We start from the raw sequence: 20,904 nt of genomic DNA, 5'->3' as shown, positions 1-20,904 counted from the left end.
AACACATGATTTGCAAGACAAGAGTTTAAAGTTGAAGTTGCTTCTGTTTAAAGCGTAACACCACCTTCGTGTGCGAGTCTCTAGGTAAACAGCTCTATAATTTATGACTCCAGATCCCAGCTCCACCTGAAAGCAGCTCATTGTGGTTCCACTGTCATCAGGCCAGAAACTAATCAAAGGATTTCTTCTTTGCTCTGCTTTATGAGAACAAAATAACAGTGAACACAGGAGATTCATGAATCTCAGTTGATTTTTATTTAGCTTTTCATAGTGTAGCACACTATGGATATGATTAAACAGAAAATATGAACAGCTTTTGTGCACATTTTACCCAGCCTCATATGTAACAAGTGTGTACTTTCCTGTTACCGTGTCAAAGTCAAGTCATCCTTTTCTCACCCACATCAGTTTTCAAGGCACTGGATAACATCACGATGGAACTAAACAACTCACTTTAGGCTTAGCCACCTCAGAGGAAAGTGTGTGCAGTACAGTGGTTAGGACTGACAGAAAGACCCTCAGGGAGCTAACATCATGCGGCTGCTGCCAAAGAGTCACTTTAACTTCCTTATCTCCATCCGCCGTTGCTTGCGTTTGTTCATTGCCCTCCATCTCTCCTTCAGCTGAGCGTTTTGGATTTAGCTCTCCGGCGTACAGCAGCTCCCCCAGCACCAGCGTGCTGCAGGATGTGTCGGCGCGCAAGGTGTGCGTGTAAAGGAAGACTTTCCACGGGAGCGTGTGTGACGGCGTGAAGGCAAGCGTCTGGATGTTGACGAGCTGCATGGCGGCGTGAAGGCTCTGTGGGGAGCAGTGGGGCACGGCCCCACACCTGATGGTGTCCTCTATCCACGTGCCGTTATCTCCCTCATCGGCCGACTCTGGTGAAACAGAATGAGAAACATCTTTAACAAACGTCATGAAACAAGCAGCAGCAGGTTTGTAGACAGTAGCCAAAAAATGACTTGCGTTAACAGTAGCGGGTAAAAAGTGAACTGCAGTAAATGTAACTGAGTAACTGTAACTATTATATTCAAATCTAATCTCGAAGTGATCAATACACTGTTACAGACTAGGGATACAACAAGATCTCACATGAAGAGATCGCATATTAAAAAAACATAGTGGTGGGACTCCATTGAATTTTTTAATCAAGTTAATTGGAGGGTCTGTAATTAATGACTGGAAAAGCATATAGAGACCAGATAAGAAGTTTTTAATTCAAAATCCCTTCTTGCTGCTAAATTATTGCTTAAATAGATATGAGCTCAGCAACACAGATGTTTGTTGTTTTTAACGTTATTAACGTTTAACGTTTAACGTTAGTTTTATCAGATTGGAGCAAAGTGCTATTCAACCCATTCAGCTATCCAGTGATTCAGGAACTACTTTGGAAAAAAGGATTCAATTCTGATCGAATCAGGACATTTATTATTGATCGATTCATGGATCAAACATCTGTTGTGAATTTAGTTGTTAAGCTAATTGTTAGCGAAACAGCAAAGTTGTGCAAAAAGTACTGAAACTTTGAAAAGTTGGACATTCCTGTTTTTAGCAAATTTAGAGGTCTTCTGGTTCTGATTCTGCTTTGCATAAAAGAACCAGAACCAAACACAGAGAAGCAGCATTCAGCTTCTACACACTACAAATGTGGAACAACTTGTGGCGCAAAGACCACAAATTAAACTTACAGGAAACTGTTTATTGCTGATTCTTATGATGGCATTTGATAAAATATGTTAATTGCTTGTTTCACAATTGGTGACTGTATGATGTGTTTATGATGTAAAGAACTTTGAACAGCCTTGTTGCTGAAATATCCTATACAGATATACCTGACTGGAGAAAGTCCCTGTACAGGCCATAGGGCTGCACAATATTCAGATTTTCTAATCTTGCCATGGTGATCATATTGGTGACAATATCAGGTGATATACATGTGTGTTTTCTTGTTTCTAATCTGTTATGTGTGCGTAGTGTGAGCTTTTCCTGCCCAGAGACTTTACATTAGCATGGAAACTAATGTAAAGTCAACTCTTAAAATATATTCCCCAACAATAATTACAATCCAAAGAGTCCTTTGTGACATGGCTATTGAGCAAAGTGATATTGCATTGACAGTATATTCATAATGTAAGGTTATAGTGCATTTTAGGTTCATCCAGAGATTTCACCTGGAAGCTGAATATTATTAACTTTTTGTGTAGTGTAATTCATTTGTCTGAAATTCACAGAGGTATTTTTTAAATACTGAAACAACATAACTGAGAAGAACTTTAAGGTGCCTCTAAAGACTCAGTTTTACTCCGTGGTATTCAAGTGAAGCCTGGTGACTTTTATCGTTTTATGAGATGATTTTATTACTTTGTTTTTACCCTACAACTATTAGCAGCTCACTGAGTTTGAGTTGTTCACGCCTTCTTCTTGTTCTTTTCTCCTTTTTTGTCTCTGTAGATCAGTTTGTCTTTTGTTTTATTATTGGTCTGTTTAGGAAAAATCTTTTTGGTTTTGGGAGAGAGAGAAACACTGAACCAATCAGAGAAATGCGCATTTGCCTTTAGATATTTCATTTAGAAAACCAGAGTAAATGTCAGCGTCTGAGAAAAGAAAAGCAAGAGAGTAGAAGGAAGAAGAAGAAGTGAAACTTAACACATACAATTCTCCTTTTATATCTTATCAGTCATGTGCACAGTGCCTTCCACCCATCTCTCTCCTGTAGGGAGTTTCTCTAAGTTTCTCCCATCTCTGGTTAATTGGTACCTCTGTCCTTAAATCAAACCTGGTTCAAAGGAGTTTTGGTTGGAAAGAGAAGAAAAATCATCTTCACTGAAAACTCCGTTATCTGTTCCATAAGTATAACACTTGCTCAGAAACCTTCATTATCAGTTCATTCTTCCCAGTAAATAAGCAAAAGTTTTATTTTCCAAGACAAGTCGGAGAATCGAAGGTATCGTCCAACAATTGTAAATGTGACGATGGCTCCAAAATGCGTGAAGCCAAGGTAAACTGAGTTCAATTGCCAATAAAAAGTGAGTTTTAAAGTTTAGAAATGTTTTACTCTGGCTGTAAAAACCAAAAACGGGACACTTTGCTTTTATGTCTTACAAATACACAATCAACCATTTTCTCATCCCACAAACAAAAAGTGCTGTTCCACTCCTATCATGGAGAGAAAAGGGCATTTTATACTCCACTCTACACGAGTCCACAGGAGTGAAAAGTGTTCTAGTCCAGTATATCACGAGGCTGGCCAAGAACCTTTAGTTGCATTTGCTGGAAAGCTCAATGAAAGATAACATGGTTTATAGACTACAACCTGATCCCCAACGCACTTTAAGTTAAATTTAATTGACATTTACCTTTATTGTATTCAGTGCTTCCTTCCTAAACTAAGGGTCAATAACATTCGGAGGGGAAAAACAGAAATTGTGCCGGGCACAGAGCAGAGAAAATGCCTCGTCTTTTAGCAGATTATTTACTGTATACATAGTTTTCAGCTAACAGCTCTCAGTTTCCCATTCAGAGAAACAGTAATTCTTTGGGATTTTTCATAAATTCAGTTTAAGAAATGGGAATAAATTGTGTCCTTCAAGCAAACAGCTTGTAAAAATGTGCAATTTCCAATTTGAAACAGGTTCTTTACTCAGATGTTTTTTGTTTTTGTGTTTTTTTTTTTAAAGTTGACAGGTGTGTTGAAAAGGATCTATCCTTGTTCAGCTACTGGTCTGAAAACAAGTCAAATACAATCAAATCTGAAAAGACAAAAAACAAACATTATAATTGCTGAAGAAATATCAACCAAGCCAACCAGTGGCGCAACTACACATTATTCAGGTGGATGCAAAAACATAGATCGGCGCCCCCCCAACCGCCCTGTTGTAATTTTATTAAGCTCTGCTCACAATGCTAACGCAATAAGCAGCAGTCTCCCTTTGTAGCTAAGGTAGCAGCTCGTTATAATCCCAAAGATGTCAAAAATGTCTTCTCCGTCCTCTCATTAAAAATGACTAATCTTAAACATTCATTGTCTCTTTGTGTTCTCCGCTGCATAGCACACAATGTGCTGCGAATGACTGTGACACATGTCATCGATGTAATCCTATAAACAGCTGCAGCTGCGTTGCGAGGGCCGCTCAAGAGAGGGCTTAAATCAAGTTTGTTTGTACAGCACATTTCAGCGACAAGTCAGTTCAAAGTGCTTTACGTGATGTAAACATAACGCAATAACCTATTATAGTGGGAACAGCAAACAAGCATCAAGCATTAGACTTTGTTAAAACAATCAAGAGTAACTATCATCAATTACACATCAAATGTCTAAATTATCATTAATCAAAGGCAGCTCTAAGCAAGTGGGATTTTTAAGCCTTGATTTAAAAAAAAAAAAAAAGCTGAATGCTGCTTCTCCTCATTTGGTTCTGGTTCTGGGGATGCAGAGCAGAACCAGAACCAGAAGACCTGAGAGGTCCAGAAGGTTGATACAACAACAGCAGATCTTGTGGTGCCAAGTCGTTCAGTGATTCATAAACTAACAACAATGTTCTTCAGGTGACAGAAAGCTGACTTTGTAACTGTATTTATGTGACTCTGAGGGTTCAAGTTCAGATTTCAAGCCAGACCTTGGCTGAGAACTAGACCTCATAGTTTAGGATTAGTGGCTGGTTTATGTAAACCAGCTAGTTTACATAAATGTTTATTGAAACCCAATTTTCTCCGTTTTGCACAATGAAAATGTTTTTTAATGCCTATTCATAGTGGATTGTTATAATATTCAAAGTCATGATGATAGCACCAGCTAAAAATAGTAAAAGATCTGGATGGTTCACATGTGTTGGAGAGAAACACTTGGGAATATTTCTGCCTTTGTTCATTCATGGACAGTTTAAGATTAGGAATGTCAATGCCAGAAATGTGACTTGGCAATTCTTCTCTAACACACTTTGTTTTAAATTAAACAAATATTTTAAAATGACTTTATGGACAAAGACACAGCTAAAGTATATCTAACAAGCAGTCCTCACTGAGGATTTTATTAATTAATGGAAAACAGGATGAATGAGCATACGTAATGTCTGCCTTGTTACATCATAAATCAACTCTGATTAATCACATGTTTTAGGGAAGCTGAGATCATTTTCTCTGGCCACGCTCTAGCCAGATTACTGCTTGATCAAAGGAGTAAAAAAAAATAAAATAAAAAATCTCTGAGATGGAACCTGTCTGACAGCATGAAGTACGGTAAGAGACTTCTATCAGTCTGGGAAGTATTTTCTAAGCTACTGCGAGTCCAGAGTCCCACAGTGGGAGTCATTACCCACCAATGGTAAAAACTCTCGGGAGTGAACAGTTGACTGAAATTACTTCAAGAGCACGTCAACGACAGGACGTCACAGAAGAACCCAGAACATTATGGAAAGCACTGCTGACGATGCTAATGATTTAACACTGAGAAAGAGAGATGGCCATGAAAAGAGAACTGATGGAAGAGTTACACGGAGAAAATCCCTCCATGTTTTCTCCCGCAAAGCAATAAAAATAATTCGAAACATGGAAACATGAGCCAAAATTAACAGCAGATTTCTGTTGATGCTAATGTCACAAGCTGCTTTTATCAAACAGCTCTGGTCTTTGGGGAAGCAAAAATATTTGCCTTTGCTTTGATTTTAATAGATATACATCAATATTTGTAAATGTGGATTTTCTGCCAAAATCCATTCATAATAATTCATTTAAATATGAAGCCAAGACCAGGTAGATAGAATCAAGGCATGGAAATGTGTTGTGAACTTAGAAGCCTAAAGTGAAAACTCTGAGTTTGTAAGGTCAATTAGTTTCAGCCCTAACAAAGTTCTAGACACATGAAAAATTTGTTTACTTGAAGAAAGCATCTTTCTTTTTTACTCTTAAGGGTGCATTCACACCAACTCTGTGTAGTCTGCTCTAGTCAAACTCTCATTCGATTAAAGTAATCAAACTAGAGTTAGTACTCGAACTCTGATTGGATCAGAAAAGTGAACTCTGGTTCGCCCACAAACCTCGGTCTCGGTTCGGTTGAAGTGAATTCTGATCTGGTCCGAATGCATATGTGAATGAAAGCTGAGAGGAGACAGGGCCGAAAACAGGAGCCAGATTATGTGGGTAAATATCACCAAAACAAACGGGGGAGTCCAGCGCTCGCAAGAGAAATGTCTCATGGTCCTTTTCCAAAGACAAAAGGGAGATCCTGCAACTGTTAAAATCTGACACTGCTCCATTCTTGTTTTCATTTGGTGAAGAAAGAAGTTGCGATCAGTGTCTTCTTCTGAAGTTTTTGTGTCGTTTCCTTCAGCGGTTCTTGGCGCAGCGCAACCACATGCAAAGGTGTGAACAGGTTTTTCAATTAGTTTTGATTGTTTGACTCAGTGCAGTGCGAAAACAAACCACAGCAGCTGAAAATGTAACAAATGTTGCAATTCTGGTCTGCAGTTGAACCAATTCTACTGGACTATCAGGTGTGAAAACACCCTAAATCAGTTTAATAGTACCTCTGGTGCAACTATTCAGCTGCTTATTACTAAATTGTCACATGGACAGCAGAAAAAGGCTGCAACAACATTAATGTTAAAGTGGTCTAATAAGACACTGCAGCTGTTTCCAAATAAAGAAAGTAACAACATTCAGGTGAAAACTTCACATCCTGGGCCTTGACAGACCGAGTCGCTGTCTAATGCAAGCGACTCCATTACCTTGTTCTGGATGCGAAGCACGCTGCTGCATCCACAGGCACTCAAACTCCTCCGGGGTGACGGGTGGAGAAAGAGACAGAGTGACACTGGGCTCGGCGCCGGGAGCCGGGAGGCCAGCCGGGCCGCCCAAACGCTGAGCGGCGCCGTCTGAACCTGGAGGATGAACAGAGGCGCACAGTCAGGATGCTGGAGACACAGTTGCTACTCGAGCACATGCAATCATCGGTTGATCTCAAACTAAATCGAATCTGATCCGAGCCTCTTGTGCTTGTTATGCGCCAACAACCACCAGCCACATTAGATTAGCAGGAAGCAAACAGGAACCTCTGATGTCAGAGCTATAAATACACTCTTGTAGAATGATAAGTGTGGCATGCAACACAATAATGGAAGAAATGTGATTCATCTCCGTATTTGGTCTTTGCACTCTGCAGAGCCAAATGCACTTCAGGAGCAGCATTGAAATATGAAATGACCTTGATGGTCCCTCTGCAGCTATTCCAGTCACGCTTTGAGACAGAAAACCACTCTGCGGGGTACCACAACAGGCATTATGCAGCAGGATTCACAGAACTGGTCAGGCGTGATAACGATCACATGCAGGCTGTGTTTACAGGAGTCATGCTGCCTGATTGGTCCGGGTTCTTACAAACAGGTCAGAATGTCTGGAGCACGTCTAATCCAGCTCCTTATTGCAACACTCTGCCATGTCAGGGCTGCTGGTTTAACTGTTTAACAACACGTTCGCAATGGAGGGGAGATCTGGTTACCAAAATAAAAGTATTTTCTTTAGGTAAAGGCAAAGGACCTGAAATGAAAAGAAAATGTCCACACTGCCAAAAAGTGTAATTATTATAGAGATAATTACAGATTATAGTGAGTAAAACTTGAGCTTCTGTAAACACAAAGGCATTTCATCCAAAAATAACAGAGAGCAATTACTTTTTAAACCCCAAACACTCAAAATTCCCTACGTTGAAAACATTTGTTTGGAAAAGCCAAATTCCTTGGAAAGGAACATCTCAGATCATCTTTTAACTCTTTTAACCTTGACGAGTTGTTGGAGAAGCCCCGCCCCTTTCTCCCCGTTTACCCATCACTGCAAGGTTCACCACAACGGATATGCAGACTGACTGTTGTGTGCTTCAATGAACAAGTCAAGTTTGTTTGTACTGCACGTTTCACATGGGTGGATGGATTTGAGCAACAAGGCAGTTCAAAGTATTTTAAGTGATATAGTTTCATTTTCAATTAATTTAATGTCTTTTCTTATTTTATTCACTCAATGATAAATACGAATAGTTTATTTAACGACGAAAAGAAATCATGAATGAAATGGAACACTATACACGAAGCCAGAACACACTCATCCACTTCTTAAGCAGTCAAAATTACTACAACTTATTGATATTGTGTCTTAACAGAGAGCAATTACCATGTACAAGCCAAATAAGAGACAATTAGCAGAAAATATTCAATATTTATTTAAGAACTGTGAGGGAGGGTACAATCTAGGAGGGGAACATAACTTTAAAATCTTAACCAGGCGAACAACCAAAAGTTACTCTGTATCTATTTCTGGTGTGGAGCTATGGAATCATTTATCAATCTCAAACAAAATCCAACTATCAGATAGTTTAAGAAAATGTATAAAAATATGATGTTATAATGGGTAAGAATGTTCATTACAAATTGAGATAATAGGGAAGATACGTATTTATAGAGGTATAAATATATATATATATTGGTTTGTTATGTGTGTGCAAATATCTATGTATGTGCATGTATGTATAAATGTGTTCATATGGCTATGTATAATTATTCTTAGTTAATATAGTTATTGTGCAAACAATAGCAAATTTATATTTGCTATTGTGAGATGTATATCATGCAACAAGAGGGAAGCTAGGTATTATTTGCATATTCAAAATAAGTACATTTTTAAAAAGAAGTGCAAACTTATGATATCTGCCCCTATTCACATAAAAAGAAAACCTAAATGACCAATTACCATAGGTTGGGAATCAATAAACATTATATTTAGTCAAATGACATAATCAAAATCAAGAATATTTTAGCAAATAGTAGATAAAATTCCCCAAAAGGTGTTAAAAACTGACAGAGAAAATAACCATTTCAGGTCAAGGCTGCTGACAGTGGTTCTAAAAGCTGCTTTGTCTATAACTCATTGCTGCTGCAATTACGATTTACTGTTTATTCAGTAAACAATAGTCTAACGTAATTTATCATATGCTAAATGCTTCTGAGGCCTGAGTAAGTCCAGACTGTGTTTCACTTCATGCCCAACAGACATGGGGTGGATTCCCTGTTCACGGTACACAGAAGTGTTAAAACCACATGGTTCCTGCAGTTTGAGCCGTTTTCTATGAGTTGTCAAATATATTTACATACAAAATGACGAGTTAGTCTGTATGATGAGCAAGTACAGAACACCACAAATTCCCTCGGCCAAAATAAGCTCCTGTCTGCTTGTGAGTGATTAAGCAACAAGCATTGCTTTACAAAGAAGACACTGGTTGAATTATTTTATGTATGATGCATGTTTCAATAAGGTTTTTTCTTTCCTGGAAAACTCCTACATGCTCACTGTGTTTTCTTAAAATGTGAAGTTTTTTCCCCCCCAGATATTCCCACCTCTATATATAAATCTTATTTTCTGTCTCAATCATTTTTCCCCAGATCCAGGTTACCTTTTATATCTTATTTTTCCTTACATATCAAAAGTAGAAAACAAATGTACACTGAGAAACCATGAACCTGCTTTTCACAGCTTGTCATTTTCTTTCAGTTGTGTAATTTTTTAATGTTTTTTTTCCTCCTCAATTTTGGCTGAGACTCTTAAAACAAAAAAACATCTCAGTGGAATTTTGGTTGAATAAAGATTAAATGAAAAATAAAAAAAAATAAAAAGTTGGCTGATGACCACTTTTCAGCTTGATCATTGCAAGAAGAACTCAAAACTGGAATTATACCAACACTGGACCTTGGCCATCATTTACCATCTAATTAATTTATCTAATAAGTATCTAAGCTCTTGTGGACACACTGAGAGCTCTGACATGTAATTCCCAGGTTTGCTGATCCTCTAATGAAACAAAACAAAACAAAGCAACAAAGAGATGGTGACTGAAAGAAAAAGTAACACACCCGGACATGACACAGCAGGACACTATGAATGCACATCATTGAGCTACAGCACACATAAGCATTTCTGCATGGGAGCACATCTAAAACAATAAATATCAAACGTGCGTCAGGACTTTCCAGGGTGTTCCATGACAAACATAACGTGTTTGTCTAAACACTTTCAAAAACGCCAGCATGCAGAGCAAGACAGAAAACAAATGAAAATTTGATTGCTCACCTAAATGAACCATCTCAAGTTGTCTGCAGTCCAGATTGTCCGGAAGGTCTTCGTTTGGTTTGGGAATAGATGCCAGGTGTTCTGGGCTCCCCCTACTGGTTGACTCTACTTCTACTGAACAGTGCTGCAGAGGCTCCAGAGTGTTAAAGCTGCTCACCCACTGGCTAATGGGTTCGGCCTGGCGGCCGATTAAAACGCCTATGGAGGGGTCCGATCTCCGGACCTGGAGAACATTTCGGGTCTCTCCGATCCCACGCTGCAACAAGCGGTAATAGAGAAGAGCCTGGCCACGCACACACATGTCTCTCTCCTCCTCTGTAAGACACAACGTTGTGTTTGGTACCAATTGTCATTTTATCACTCAAGTCAGTCGTCTAATTGCAGACACGCACCTATGCAGTAGTGCAGCAGCCTCCCCAGCATGTCCTGAGTCTCAGCAGGACGACACAGAAACAGCCTCATGGTGGACGTCAGCAGCTCCATCTTCAACTCCATGGAGGTCTCGCTTCTCACTCCGTCGATGAACGCTTCCAACGTGTAGGGGGCGCTGGAAATCCTCTCCCCATAGGCGCCCAGCAGCCACAGCAACGCCTGCCTGCCCTGGTGGATGAAAAAAAGTTGATGATTTCCAGACAAATTGGAATAATGTGGACAGTGTAGACTTAGCCTCTAACCTTTCCTATATGCTGTGTTTATTTTACCGCTTCAGATTCTTGAAATTTATATATAAATACATCCAATAAAACAAAACAGTATGCAAGCATGTGGTGAATGTTTCCCAGTGTGCATCTCTGCATCTGTTTTAAAACTGTAAAAGCCTGTTTTGTTAGAATAAGAATTAGAAGTGGACTTAGAAATTACTCATAACCCTTTCAGTAAACAATAGAAAAGTCTTTCTTGGCTGTTGCAGCAACTAAAACATTTCTAGTGACTCATTATATAATTTTTATGTCTCCATTGGTATTACAATGGAAATATCCCCCCACAGGGTTTCCCCCAGAAAACTAGCTATGCTAGTGTAGGTTTGAGGAGCTGGACACTCATCCAGTGGCTCACTGTGTCAACTAATTAAAAAATATCTAAATCTAACAGGAAATTTGAAAACATGTCTTTGTAGTTATGTGTAATTAGATTACATTACTAACACCAAAACACCAACTATAAAGTCTTTAAAAAGGCAAACACACAAAAAATTACAATAAAAAAAATATATTTTTCACTTTTTCTAATTAAAGCATTCAAAACATGTTGAGACTTTATCCATGACTTGTCTCTTTATTTGCTGAAGTTTTTATCATGTAGAGCAGTAGAAACAGGAAATTAGTGTGTTTTGAAAAACTGCACAGGAAGCACTTTTTTCTCATCACATGAGTCACATGATCAACAACGAGACGTTACTGCTGGTGAAAACAATTAAGGCAGGGGTGTCAAACTCCAGTCCTGAAGGGCCGCTGTCCTGCAGTTTTTAGATGTGCCACAGGTACAAAACACCTGAATCAAATGGCTTAATTACCTCCTCAGTTCTCCAGAGCCTTGCTAATTACTTAATTATTCTATTCAGGTGTGGTGCAGCAGAGGCACTTTCTAAAAGTTGCAGGACACCGGCCCTCGAGGACTGGAGTTTGACACCCCTGAATTAAGGAGAAAGCAAGTTGAATAACCTGATGTGTGAATATTCTGACTCATGGGATTTTATTTGCATTTTTGTTGTCAACAATAATTAAAATTATTGAGGGATCAGACCTGGACAATGAAACATCAGCAATACAAATTTGTCCTCATTTTTCTTATGTGAACATAAAACATAAGAAAGACAATACGAAAAACAAAACAGAAATGACATAAGCAAAAACACTCCCATGACCCACCCCCCTCCCTTTCCCTAGGACTTATATCTGATCACACCGAGGCTCAGATCAACTCCTCTTCAAATAGAGTTATCAACATATTGCAGAAGGGGTTGCCAAGTTTTATTAAATTGCTTTTAATTATATGCTAATGAGAACCGTAATCTTTCCAAATGAGAGAGCCTTACCAGTTCCTCAAGCCACAACTTAACGGATGGAACCTCTGCTTTTTTCCAAAACATCAACACTAGTTTTTTCCCTATGATAAAGGCATAAGATAATAATTGTTGTTGGCATTTATTAAACTGAAAAAGCTGAACAGAAACTCCGAGTACAATCAGAAGTGGGTCCAGCCTCAGCTCTGTATGGAACATATCTGATAAAGTTTTGAATACGCCAGACCAAAATGGGGTTAATTTAGTACACAAAGAGTAAGAGTGGAGAAGCGTGGCTTCTTCAATATGGCATTTGTCGCACAATGGGGATGTGTCAGGAAAAATTTTATGTAGTTTCACATTACAGTAATGAAGTCTGTGAATGATTTTAAATTGAATAAGACAGCGTCTGGAGTTAGCAGAGCACTTATGTATATTCTCTAAAACAGCCTTCCAGGGTTCATCACTTATCTCCGTTCCCAATTCCTGTTCCCAGCTTGTTCTAAGGCCCTGCATGGATGGCGAGGATCTGAGTAATAACATATTATAAAACTGAGAGATTAGATGCCCTTCCCCACCACCCAACTTGAAGAGCTCGTCAAATTCATTGGGTATTATATTCTCTAAAGCGTCCGTGTGTTTTTTAACATACGCCCTGACCTGTAGGTGTCTGAAATGATTGTGTTTGTGGAGACCAAATTTGGCCTGAAGTTGAGAGAAAGAGGCAAAATTACCACCCACCAACAGGTCACCAATACTTCTGATGCCCAACTCTTTCCATTGTATGTAACCTGAATCTAAAGTGGAAGGGATAGATGAGGGATTCTGTGCAATTGGTAATAAAATGGATATAGACTCATTGCCAAATTGGGATTTTATCTGTTTCCAAGTACGTACAGTACTGTGGATGATGCAGTTATTGTTATATGCCGAGGCATCTATAGTTGTTGGTGACAAAATAAGAGCACCAATTTCATGAGGGCTGCAGTCTTCCTTTTCCATTATAATCCCCTTGGATTGTGTAAAATTGCGATCTAGCCAAATTGTAATAGTGCAAAGCGCACAAGAGTAATAGTAAAATAAAAAGTTTGGGAGGGCCAGTCTGCCCTCCGATTTTGCCTCGCAAAGGTGAGCTTTACTAATTCTGTGCATTTTATAGTCCCATAGAAAAGGAATGATTATAGAGTCAAGTTTCTTAAAAAATTCTTAGGTAAAAAGATAGGAATATTTTAAAACAGGTAAAGGATCTGAGCCAGAAAAATCATTTTAATTGCATGAATTCTTCCCACCAGGGAAATGGGAAGAGATCTCCAAAACAGAATGTTATTTTGTAGCTTTACCATAAGGGGGGAGAAATTAGCTTCATACAGTGAATTAAAATCCCTAGTAATCTCTATGTCAAGGTAGGTGAACTTATTACTAGCAATTTTAAAAGGCATACTTTCCAAGATCGAAGAGTCTTTGAGCTTAATTGGCATCATTATTTGCATTTTTTAGTTACTGGAAACACCACAACTGTGAAATTGTGTTTTCTTGACATTAGCGGAATACTGACAGTTTTGAGCACACTGTAATGGAGCGTAGCTAGTCTCCCACCATTTGCACTGGGTCAGGGGTCACTTCCTCCTTGGTCTGCGTCTACAGAGTCCAGCGGTAGCAACCATCTGCTGGACTGTTACCATGGCATGATCCACAGTCTGCAGGGCAGCCTTGGTGGAAATTCTTGGATTCACCGCTATCGCTTTGGACTTCCTACCGCATCCTCAGAGACTTTTCACATGTGGAACCTCTTATGTTCTTTAGTAATACTCTATGCTACGCCCACTGGATCTTGAAGATATTTAGATAGTGATCTCAGTGTATTTTAAACACTGCATTCTCAGATAGTACAAAATGTGACAAAAAGAAAAAAAACCGGAAGAAGTCAGTACGGGTGCTGCTTCTATTTTACAGGTTTATTTTGAGGGTTTCGGGGGAAGGCATTTTTCAACTCACTACGCATGTCTCACAAAAGACACAAACCACTTTCCTTAAAGCAGTGATGGCATTTAGGAGAGAAACAAACAACAGTGCTCTATGTTATTGCAAATAGAAATCTAATTGACTAAATGAGCTGAACTTCTAATGCATTCACACATTACGCAGGTCGGTTTTCAACAATGGGTTCAAGGGGCTTAGAGCAAGGCATGGATATGTGGTGGGAAAAGCTGGAATTGAGCTCATGACCCTATAATTAACTGAAGACCGCTGCTCCCACTGAAACACACCCACTCCTGAAAAACACTTTGTGGAATGAACTCAAGACAGCAAAGAATGAAGTGAGAGCTTCTTCTTTCCTGCAGTCACCATCACAACATTAGAGTATAATAATACTTTCTGTGAGCTGCTTGAATGCAGCATTATGTTGGTTACTATTATCTAAGTCAAGGACCGTGCAATAACGCAGTGCATGCTGGTAGTAATGCACTGCGTGACCACCAGCACAAACTTCTTATAGATTTGAGACCACAAATCTTTCTTTTGTGTCTCTGCTCTGCTCTGTCTCGTCGGTTGCAGCGTGTGGTTCTGGTTCTGTGGGCGGTTATTTCCTGTTTCCGTAGCTCCGTAGCGTTTTCTCACAGTTGTAACGCAGTCTGGTTTCTGTACTACTCATAAGCCCGAGTGAGACCACACATGTAAAACAATGCAAATCTATTCTCATGTACAAACATGGAAGCGGCAGCTTCCTTGTGTACGGGAGGAATAGAAGAAGTCGGGGAAACAACAATATGTAAAACGGTTGATAAATGTTGGAGGCCTTTCTACTTAGCGCTCAAAGCAAACATATACTCCAGTTACTAGAAAGTCTATCCAGTTCCTGAAAAACAAAAAAATTATTAATTTAAACTCAACAAAACATTATATTTGGCTGTTTTGTAAGCTTTAATTTAAATAAAGTCTGACATCTTTGAAAAATGACCTCATGCCAACTCTGGGTTGGAAGAGGATTTCTGCAGCGTCCCTAAAGAGAGGTGGACTTCGAGGTCTTGATTTACGAACTTTGCAAACCAAGTCCTATGTGTACGTCTAAATCCAATACATCAGGTTGATTTGATTTACTCTGTGAAATGAGCCCCCTCAGGGCGACAGTGGGAGGATCTGGGCTCTAACCTGGCTGTCTTGCAGCACTTCCTCGCAGCCCTCCAGGGCTGAAGACACTGCATCGCTGCACTGAGGACACGCCCAGACCAGATCACGGATCGTCTGCACCACCGCTGGGAGAACGGGGCGGGGCAGGAGGACAAAGGACACAAAACCACACAGTTACAAGCGATCAACATGTTCCCCAAAGAGGATGATGGGAGATTATTTTTCTGAATGTTGAGGGCTGATTTATACCAGAGGTTATCTGATCCTGTTTCAGCCCGAGCAGCCCGGTGAGAATCTCCAGACATTTGTCGCTGTAGCTTCGGCCGATGCGTCCTGACAAAGGGACACAAAGGGAGACGGAACAGGATATACGAGCTTAAAACCACAGCAAGCTCAGCTTCAGATCCTGGAATGTGATCAATCCTGCCTTCTTAAACATGACAGTAAAAAAATAAATAAATAAAGGTTTTTCTTTTGCTGCATATTTGATTTAATAAAGGGAAACAGAATAGTTTTGTATCTAATATGGTTTCAGCAATGGAAACGCACACAGGAAAAACCAGCACATTTCTCCCCCACCCCCATACAGAGACTACCTGCCATTCCATGCTACAAATAGCTTTAGACACTTTGTGATTTTCTTACTGATTGTTATTAATGTGTTTAATTGCCAGAGCTTGAAAATACATTTGGGAGCAGGTATCTGTCATGATCTGATGAAGGGTTAGGGTGAGTAGAGGATCAAGGCAGAGACAGGAGTGGAAGTTGCAATCATGGTTTATTAAAAACTTGAAACAATTGTGCGGGGTCCAAACAGAGGAAGGGACCAGGAGACAAAGAAGAGGAGGAGAAGAGGCAAGGATCCAGCAGGGAAACAATGACACACAGGTGAGACGATGTACACAAGGAACTCAAAACAACCCAGAACCATGACAGTGTCTCGTTTAAACGAGAAAAATTCTCATCCCAGTGAAACAAGCTTTATACCTCGTTGCATCAAGAAAGTTTCTCATTTTGGATGAAAAGTTTCTCATTACACCGAGATATAAAAATTTGCCTTTTTATGATTTTTGGTTCTTAAAAACACGTTAATTCTCCTCCCCTCCCTGGTTCTTCTACACGACATCTGAGAACCCAAAGAGGTGTTGCAACGTCTTGAAGGGATAGTTTAAGTGGGACTCTGGGGAGAGCAGCCTTTTTTTCCTAAAATGGTTAGAAAACCTTTTCAGATTTAATATATATATATATATTTTTTTTACAGATTTCTTGATTCTTGGTCTACTTTTTAAGTAAAAAAACATTGCCTTTTGTTTGTTATTTGWATTTTAAAACTTTAATGGAGCCATCAAGGGATGGTTGAATTTTAAATCCTTTTGGAGACACACTTGTAATGATGATGTTTAGCTAAGTGAAACACACAAAAAGGTATATACATAACGTCACAGATAAGTGACGGTTTGCGCGCGTGTGTTTGTGTGTGTGTTCTTACCAATGGCTGATATGGCGGCCTGAGCGGTGTCTGTGTTGACGTCAGTGCAGTAACCCTTCAGCTCATCCAGGATCATTATAACGTTCTCATCATTCACCAGCTCTACCAGCACCTGCAAACACACACAGGCACACACACACAGAAACGCACACGCACACACCCCTCTGGTTAACACACCATCAATAATTATTTTAAAATCTTCTAAAAAATATATCTTTTTACATATTTGTTGAAACTGTCTCTATGTCATGACAGTTTGGTATGAGGCAGATAATCTGTGGAAAAAAAATTGAGCTCCTCTGATTTCTCCCAGTGCTCCCAGGGGTAGTTACTAGCAACCAGTGTGGGACGTCTCTGAGCTAAAACTGGACCCCATGCTGGAAGTGGAGGGCACCGCTGCAGCATCAGCAGATGTGACAGATGCTGATCGATTTGTGGATATTCATGCAACAAAAAGTGTGACAATTCAGCAAAATAAAAAAAAACAACAAACAAACAAATTGAATCCTTGGAGAGTCATTGTTTGTGATGACAACAATGAACATTGTCATCTAAAAGTTCTTCAGAGAACTACGGCTTAAAATCACTTCAGCTGGTTGTCTGGAGGCAAAAGTGTGAAGGAATAACTTTGCTTGGCATAAGAGCACTACCTGCATTTTTCTGCGCTTGATGTAGGCCGGTTCAGCGTAGCTACAGAAGAAACGCTTGTAGTGCTCTCCCAGCAGGCCGGGGATGGAACGCAACAGCAGCTGCAAAAAGACAAAAACACTTTTATTTGATTTTATACACTAATGAACAAAAAAAATGTAATAGGTATCAGTCTCTGGGTATTAACAGAGGCAGATGATGGGTTAAGTAATAACACTATCATGCACATAAGATTTTACAGATTGACATAATTCTCAAAATGCATTTATTGTATTGTAAGAAGTATACAAAAATATTCTACACTGCAGTGCAGAAACAGTCTGGAAGTGACACATAGATAAATGCAAAGTTAGTGCCGAAACTCTCACCTGTATATGACAGAGGGCCGTAAACCTCATCTCCCTCGATCCACTCCCGCATGCGGCCAGCAGAGGTCCTCGCACTCGCTCCAGGGCGGCCTGGCTGACCGCAGGAAGGCCGGAGCAGAGGCTCAGGAAGAGGCTGAGGGTGGCCGCCATGACTGGAGGGTGGGGGCTGACCAGGGAGGAGTCCAGCAGGGAGAGGATGTCAAAGAGCTCGTCTTCTGACTGGGGCTGGTACCGCTGGAGGACCCTCAGCACCTCCGACTGGCCCCAAGTGTCACACTCCTTTAGCCTGGAAGCAAAACATTTTATATGCGACGTTCACTGGTAAACATCCTGAAAGATTCATTGTGGGTTCTATCTTGTTCTTCTTGTATATGCATTGTCTGTCTTTACCAGGGCCGTATTTACAAGGATGACTGTCCTGTAGCAGTCTGTAGCACAGCGAATTTGAAGAAGCCTCTGACTGAAGACACTTTGTTGTTGTAAACCAGTCTCATGAAGACGATGATCAGGGTTTTCTGTGATTTTCTTGATTTTATGAAGAATGCTTCTTTGCATCATTATCTCCTGAACAGAATCAGGGCAGAATCAGCTTTCTTTACCAGGTTGTTGAGCCTTTTTAGATCCCTGGTTCTGATGCTGAACATCATCATGATAACCAAGGAACACAGCAGAAAGGTCAGGGGTAACGTTGTGGCTGAATTTAAAGCAGGGTCAGATTCCAAAACCTTATCCCAAGCTTTGAGCATTCGCCAACAAAATACTTCTCAGTATTTCAGTTGAAAGTCTTTTCTTGAACATTTCAGCCAGCTGTGCAAATTTTATAGACTGACATTTTTCTCCATTCTTCTTTAAAGAAACAGGGGCAGATGCATGGAATTAATCTATTCAAGCAAATTGTGAGTTAATCTATTGAGAACTTTTTATGACCTGATAAAAGATGTACAATGCTAGTTTAAGCTTTGATCTATTTGCAAAACGACTGAGCTCTGCAACATTAAAACATAAATAGAACTGTAACTACATTAATCATAACTCTTCTCTTCAGAGTTTCTGTCAGTTTCTGGAGGTGCAGCTCTGTGCTGCCTTCAGGAGAATGGGACATCAGAGTATCATCCATAAAATTTCACCCATATGGCATTTATTGTGCAAACCAGAGCTTTCAGTGAAAAAACAAAAGTTTCAGATCCTTTTAATGCCATACAAATATGAGACAGAAACATGGATTATATCTTTATATAGACCTGTCTATTGATTTATAGATTAATAGTTTTACAGGACAGAAATTACAAAGAACAAATCTGGTTCTTAATCAAATCCTAATGAGTCAAATTGAAAGTGTCATGGAGTCATCAGCCTCATGACATTAAAATTGACATGAAAATTAATATTGAAGAAATAAATACATCAAATCTAATTAAAAACATAAATAAGTGATAAGTTATTTACTGTTATGGTCTGTAAGATATATTTATTCTCAGTACTAGATATGGTCTTAAACCCATGGCACTTCAACAATATTATTTTACCTTTTAGCTGGAAATAGTGTCTGTTTATTCTTGCTATACAGTAATCTGTATTAAGTATTGCTCGAAATGTATTTACTTTGGTTTCTTAGTTTATTCTTGCATCTTGTTCTTCATTCATTTCCATTTAGTTTCATTTGATTAGTATTACCCTCTTGGTTTATTGCTATGTCCACTTTAGTTTCTTTTCTGTTGCTAGATTTATTTTATCGTTTATTGACCATCAGTAATTTTTACTCATCACCTGCTGCGCCGCCTAATCGTCATGTGTTTCACATCATGTGTTGATTTTTCACTCTTCAGCATCGGATTCTCTGTTTTATGCTATAAAACAGAGTTCGTCGATCCGTTTTATGTCCCGCTTCTCCTGTTTCAGAGTTTTGCACAATGTGCGCATCGTTTTTTTTAACCTCCTAAGGTGCAGGGCGGTTGGGAAGCGTATCGATGGGGAAAAGGCAGACTGACATAAACCTTTTAAAACAACGGAAACAATTTCAGTATTTTGATTATTGAAATTTAAAAGTGCTGTGGTACCGTTGTACTATCGTACCTGTTTCATACCGGACCACTTACAGCACCGGTGTTAAAGCAACAAAATGAATGCTCTCTATCGTGGTATCACCCATGGAGGGATTTCTTTATTTAAATGGGTTCATTTTTCAGAGGGATACAAAGTCAGAGTATCGTGATTTTAGTAATTATATGTTTATAAGAGCAATTTTCTGTTGTCCTTCCATGGGAGTGGGCAGCATCCAGACGGACAATAAAACACTTTTTAATATAAGTTGCTTCTGTGACATGATCACAGAACTGCCAAAACATATGTACAAAAATCCTCAATAAAACATAAAATATTAGAAAATCAGACACCAGACAAAGTGAATCTCAGCAATTTTTATCAGCTAGTGTAACGCTGACCTGATGCGGTGAAGCTACTAGCAGGAGCGGAGATGCGCCAAGAACTACAAACACTGAATAGAAGGAGAGCTGCCATTGATACAGTTGCAGCCAAGCATGATTTAATGTTACAAAATACAGTATTAGCAAGTTGCTCAAAGTCTAAACTGGTATTGTTGTGATTGTAAGGTGTAAAGTTTATCTTCAACCAAACGCCCCCCAAAGGATTCCCAGCGACCCCTTTTGGAAATATTTCCGCCAACTTCCTATCCCCTTTCCCCTAGCCATGCCCAGCGCCACTTGTTTTTAATCCCTTTCTCAAGTAAACGTGTTTCTTTACCAGGTGAGACAAACTCCATCTTCTTTCATATCGCATTTGATTTAATCACAGAACTGAACGCACACGCTTTTTTTCTACTAACCGTTTTACAGTCACTGGTCAAGAACACGGGAGCTAGAATTCTGATTGGCAGACATCTTTGTCTATTATCTACAGTTTAGTTGAGGCGGGCCGTTTGGTCCAATGCTCGTCTTGACTTGGTCTTGGGTAGGTGGTCTTGACTACATCACTGCTACTGGCTCCTTGGTTGCATATCCTCTCCCACCCACCTTCTTTCCATCCCCTTTCTGTTGGATTTCTTTAAAAAATAAATGCCACTAGTGGCAAAAAAAGTGAATATCATGCTATGTTAGGACACGAGACAAGATGTTTCCATCCCTGAAATTATGATGCATAGAATC

General features: G+C 39.5%; 1 protein-coding gene across 2 annotated transcripts in view; it reads right to left on the bottom strand.

Annotated features, from left to right (window-relative positions):
- Positions 1 to 232: 232 nt before the first annotated feature.
- The window catches only part of ap4b1 (adaptor related protein complex 4 subunit beta 1), a 25,374-nt gene continuing 4,702 nt past the window's right edge, over positions 233 to 20,904 (bottom strand). For both annotated transcript variants that reach the window (XM_017306020.1, XM_017306019.1), the window contains 9 exons: positions 17,744 to 18,029; positions 17,378 to 17,476; positions 16,728 to 16,839; positions 15,488 to 15,571; positions 15,260 to 15,363; positions 10,500 to 10,707; positions 10,108 to 10,422; positions 6,723 to 6,875; positions 233 to 878 (listed from right to left, as the gene is read on the bottom strand). In XM_017306020.1, the coding sequence (XP_017161509.1) occupies positions 430 to 878; positions 6,723 to 6,875; positions 10,108 to 10,422; positions 10,500 to 10,707; positions 15,260 to 15,363; positions 15,488 to 15,571; positions 16,728 to 16,839; positions 17,378 to 17,476; positions 17,744 to 18,029 (1,810 nt within the window). In that variant the 3' untranslated portion in view covers positions 233 to 429. The remainder of the gene's footprint in view (positions 879 to 6,722; positions 6,876 to 10,107; positions 10,423 to 10,499; positions 10,708 to 15,259; positions 15,364 to 15,487; positions 15,572 to 16,727; positions 16,840 to 17,377; positions 17,477 to 17,743; positions 18,030 to 20,904) is intronic.

The sequence above is a fragment of the Poecilia reticulata genome, linkage group LG7, assembly GCF_000633615.1.
Source record: "Poecilia reticulata strain Guanapo linkage group LG7, Guppy_female_1.0+MT, whole genome shotgun sequence".
Lineage (NCBI taxonomy): Eukaryota > Metazoa > Chordata > Actinopteri > Cyprinodontiformes > Poeciliidae > Poecilia > Poecilia reticulata.
The sequence above is the reverse complement of the archived record's forward strand: the minus strand, read 5'-3'. Positions and strand labels throughout refer to the sequence as shown.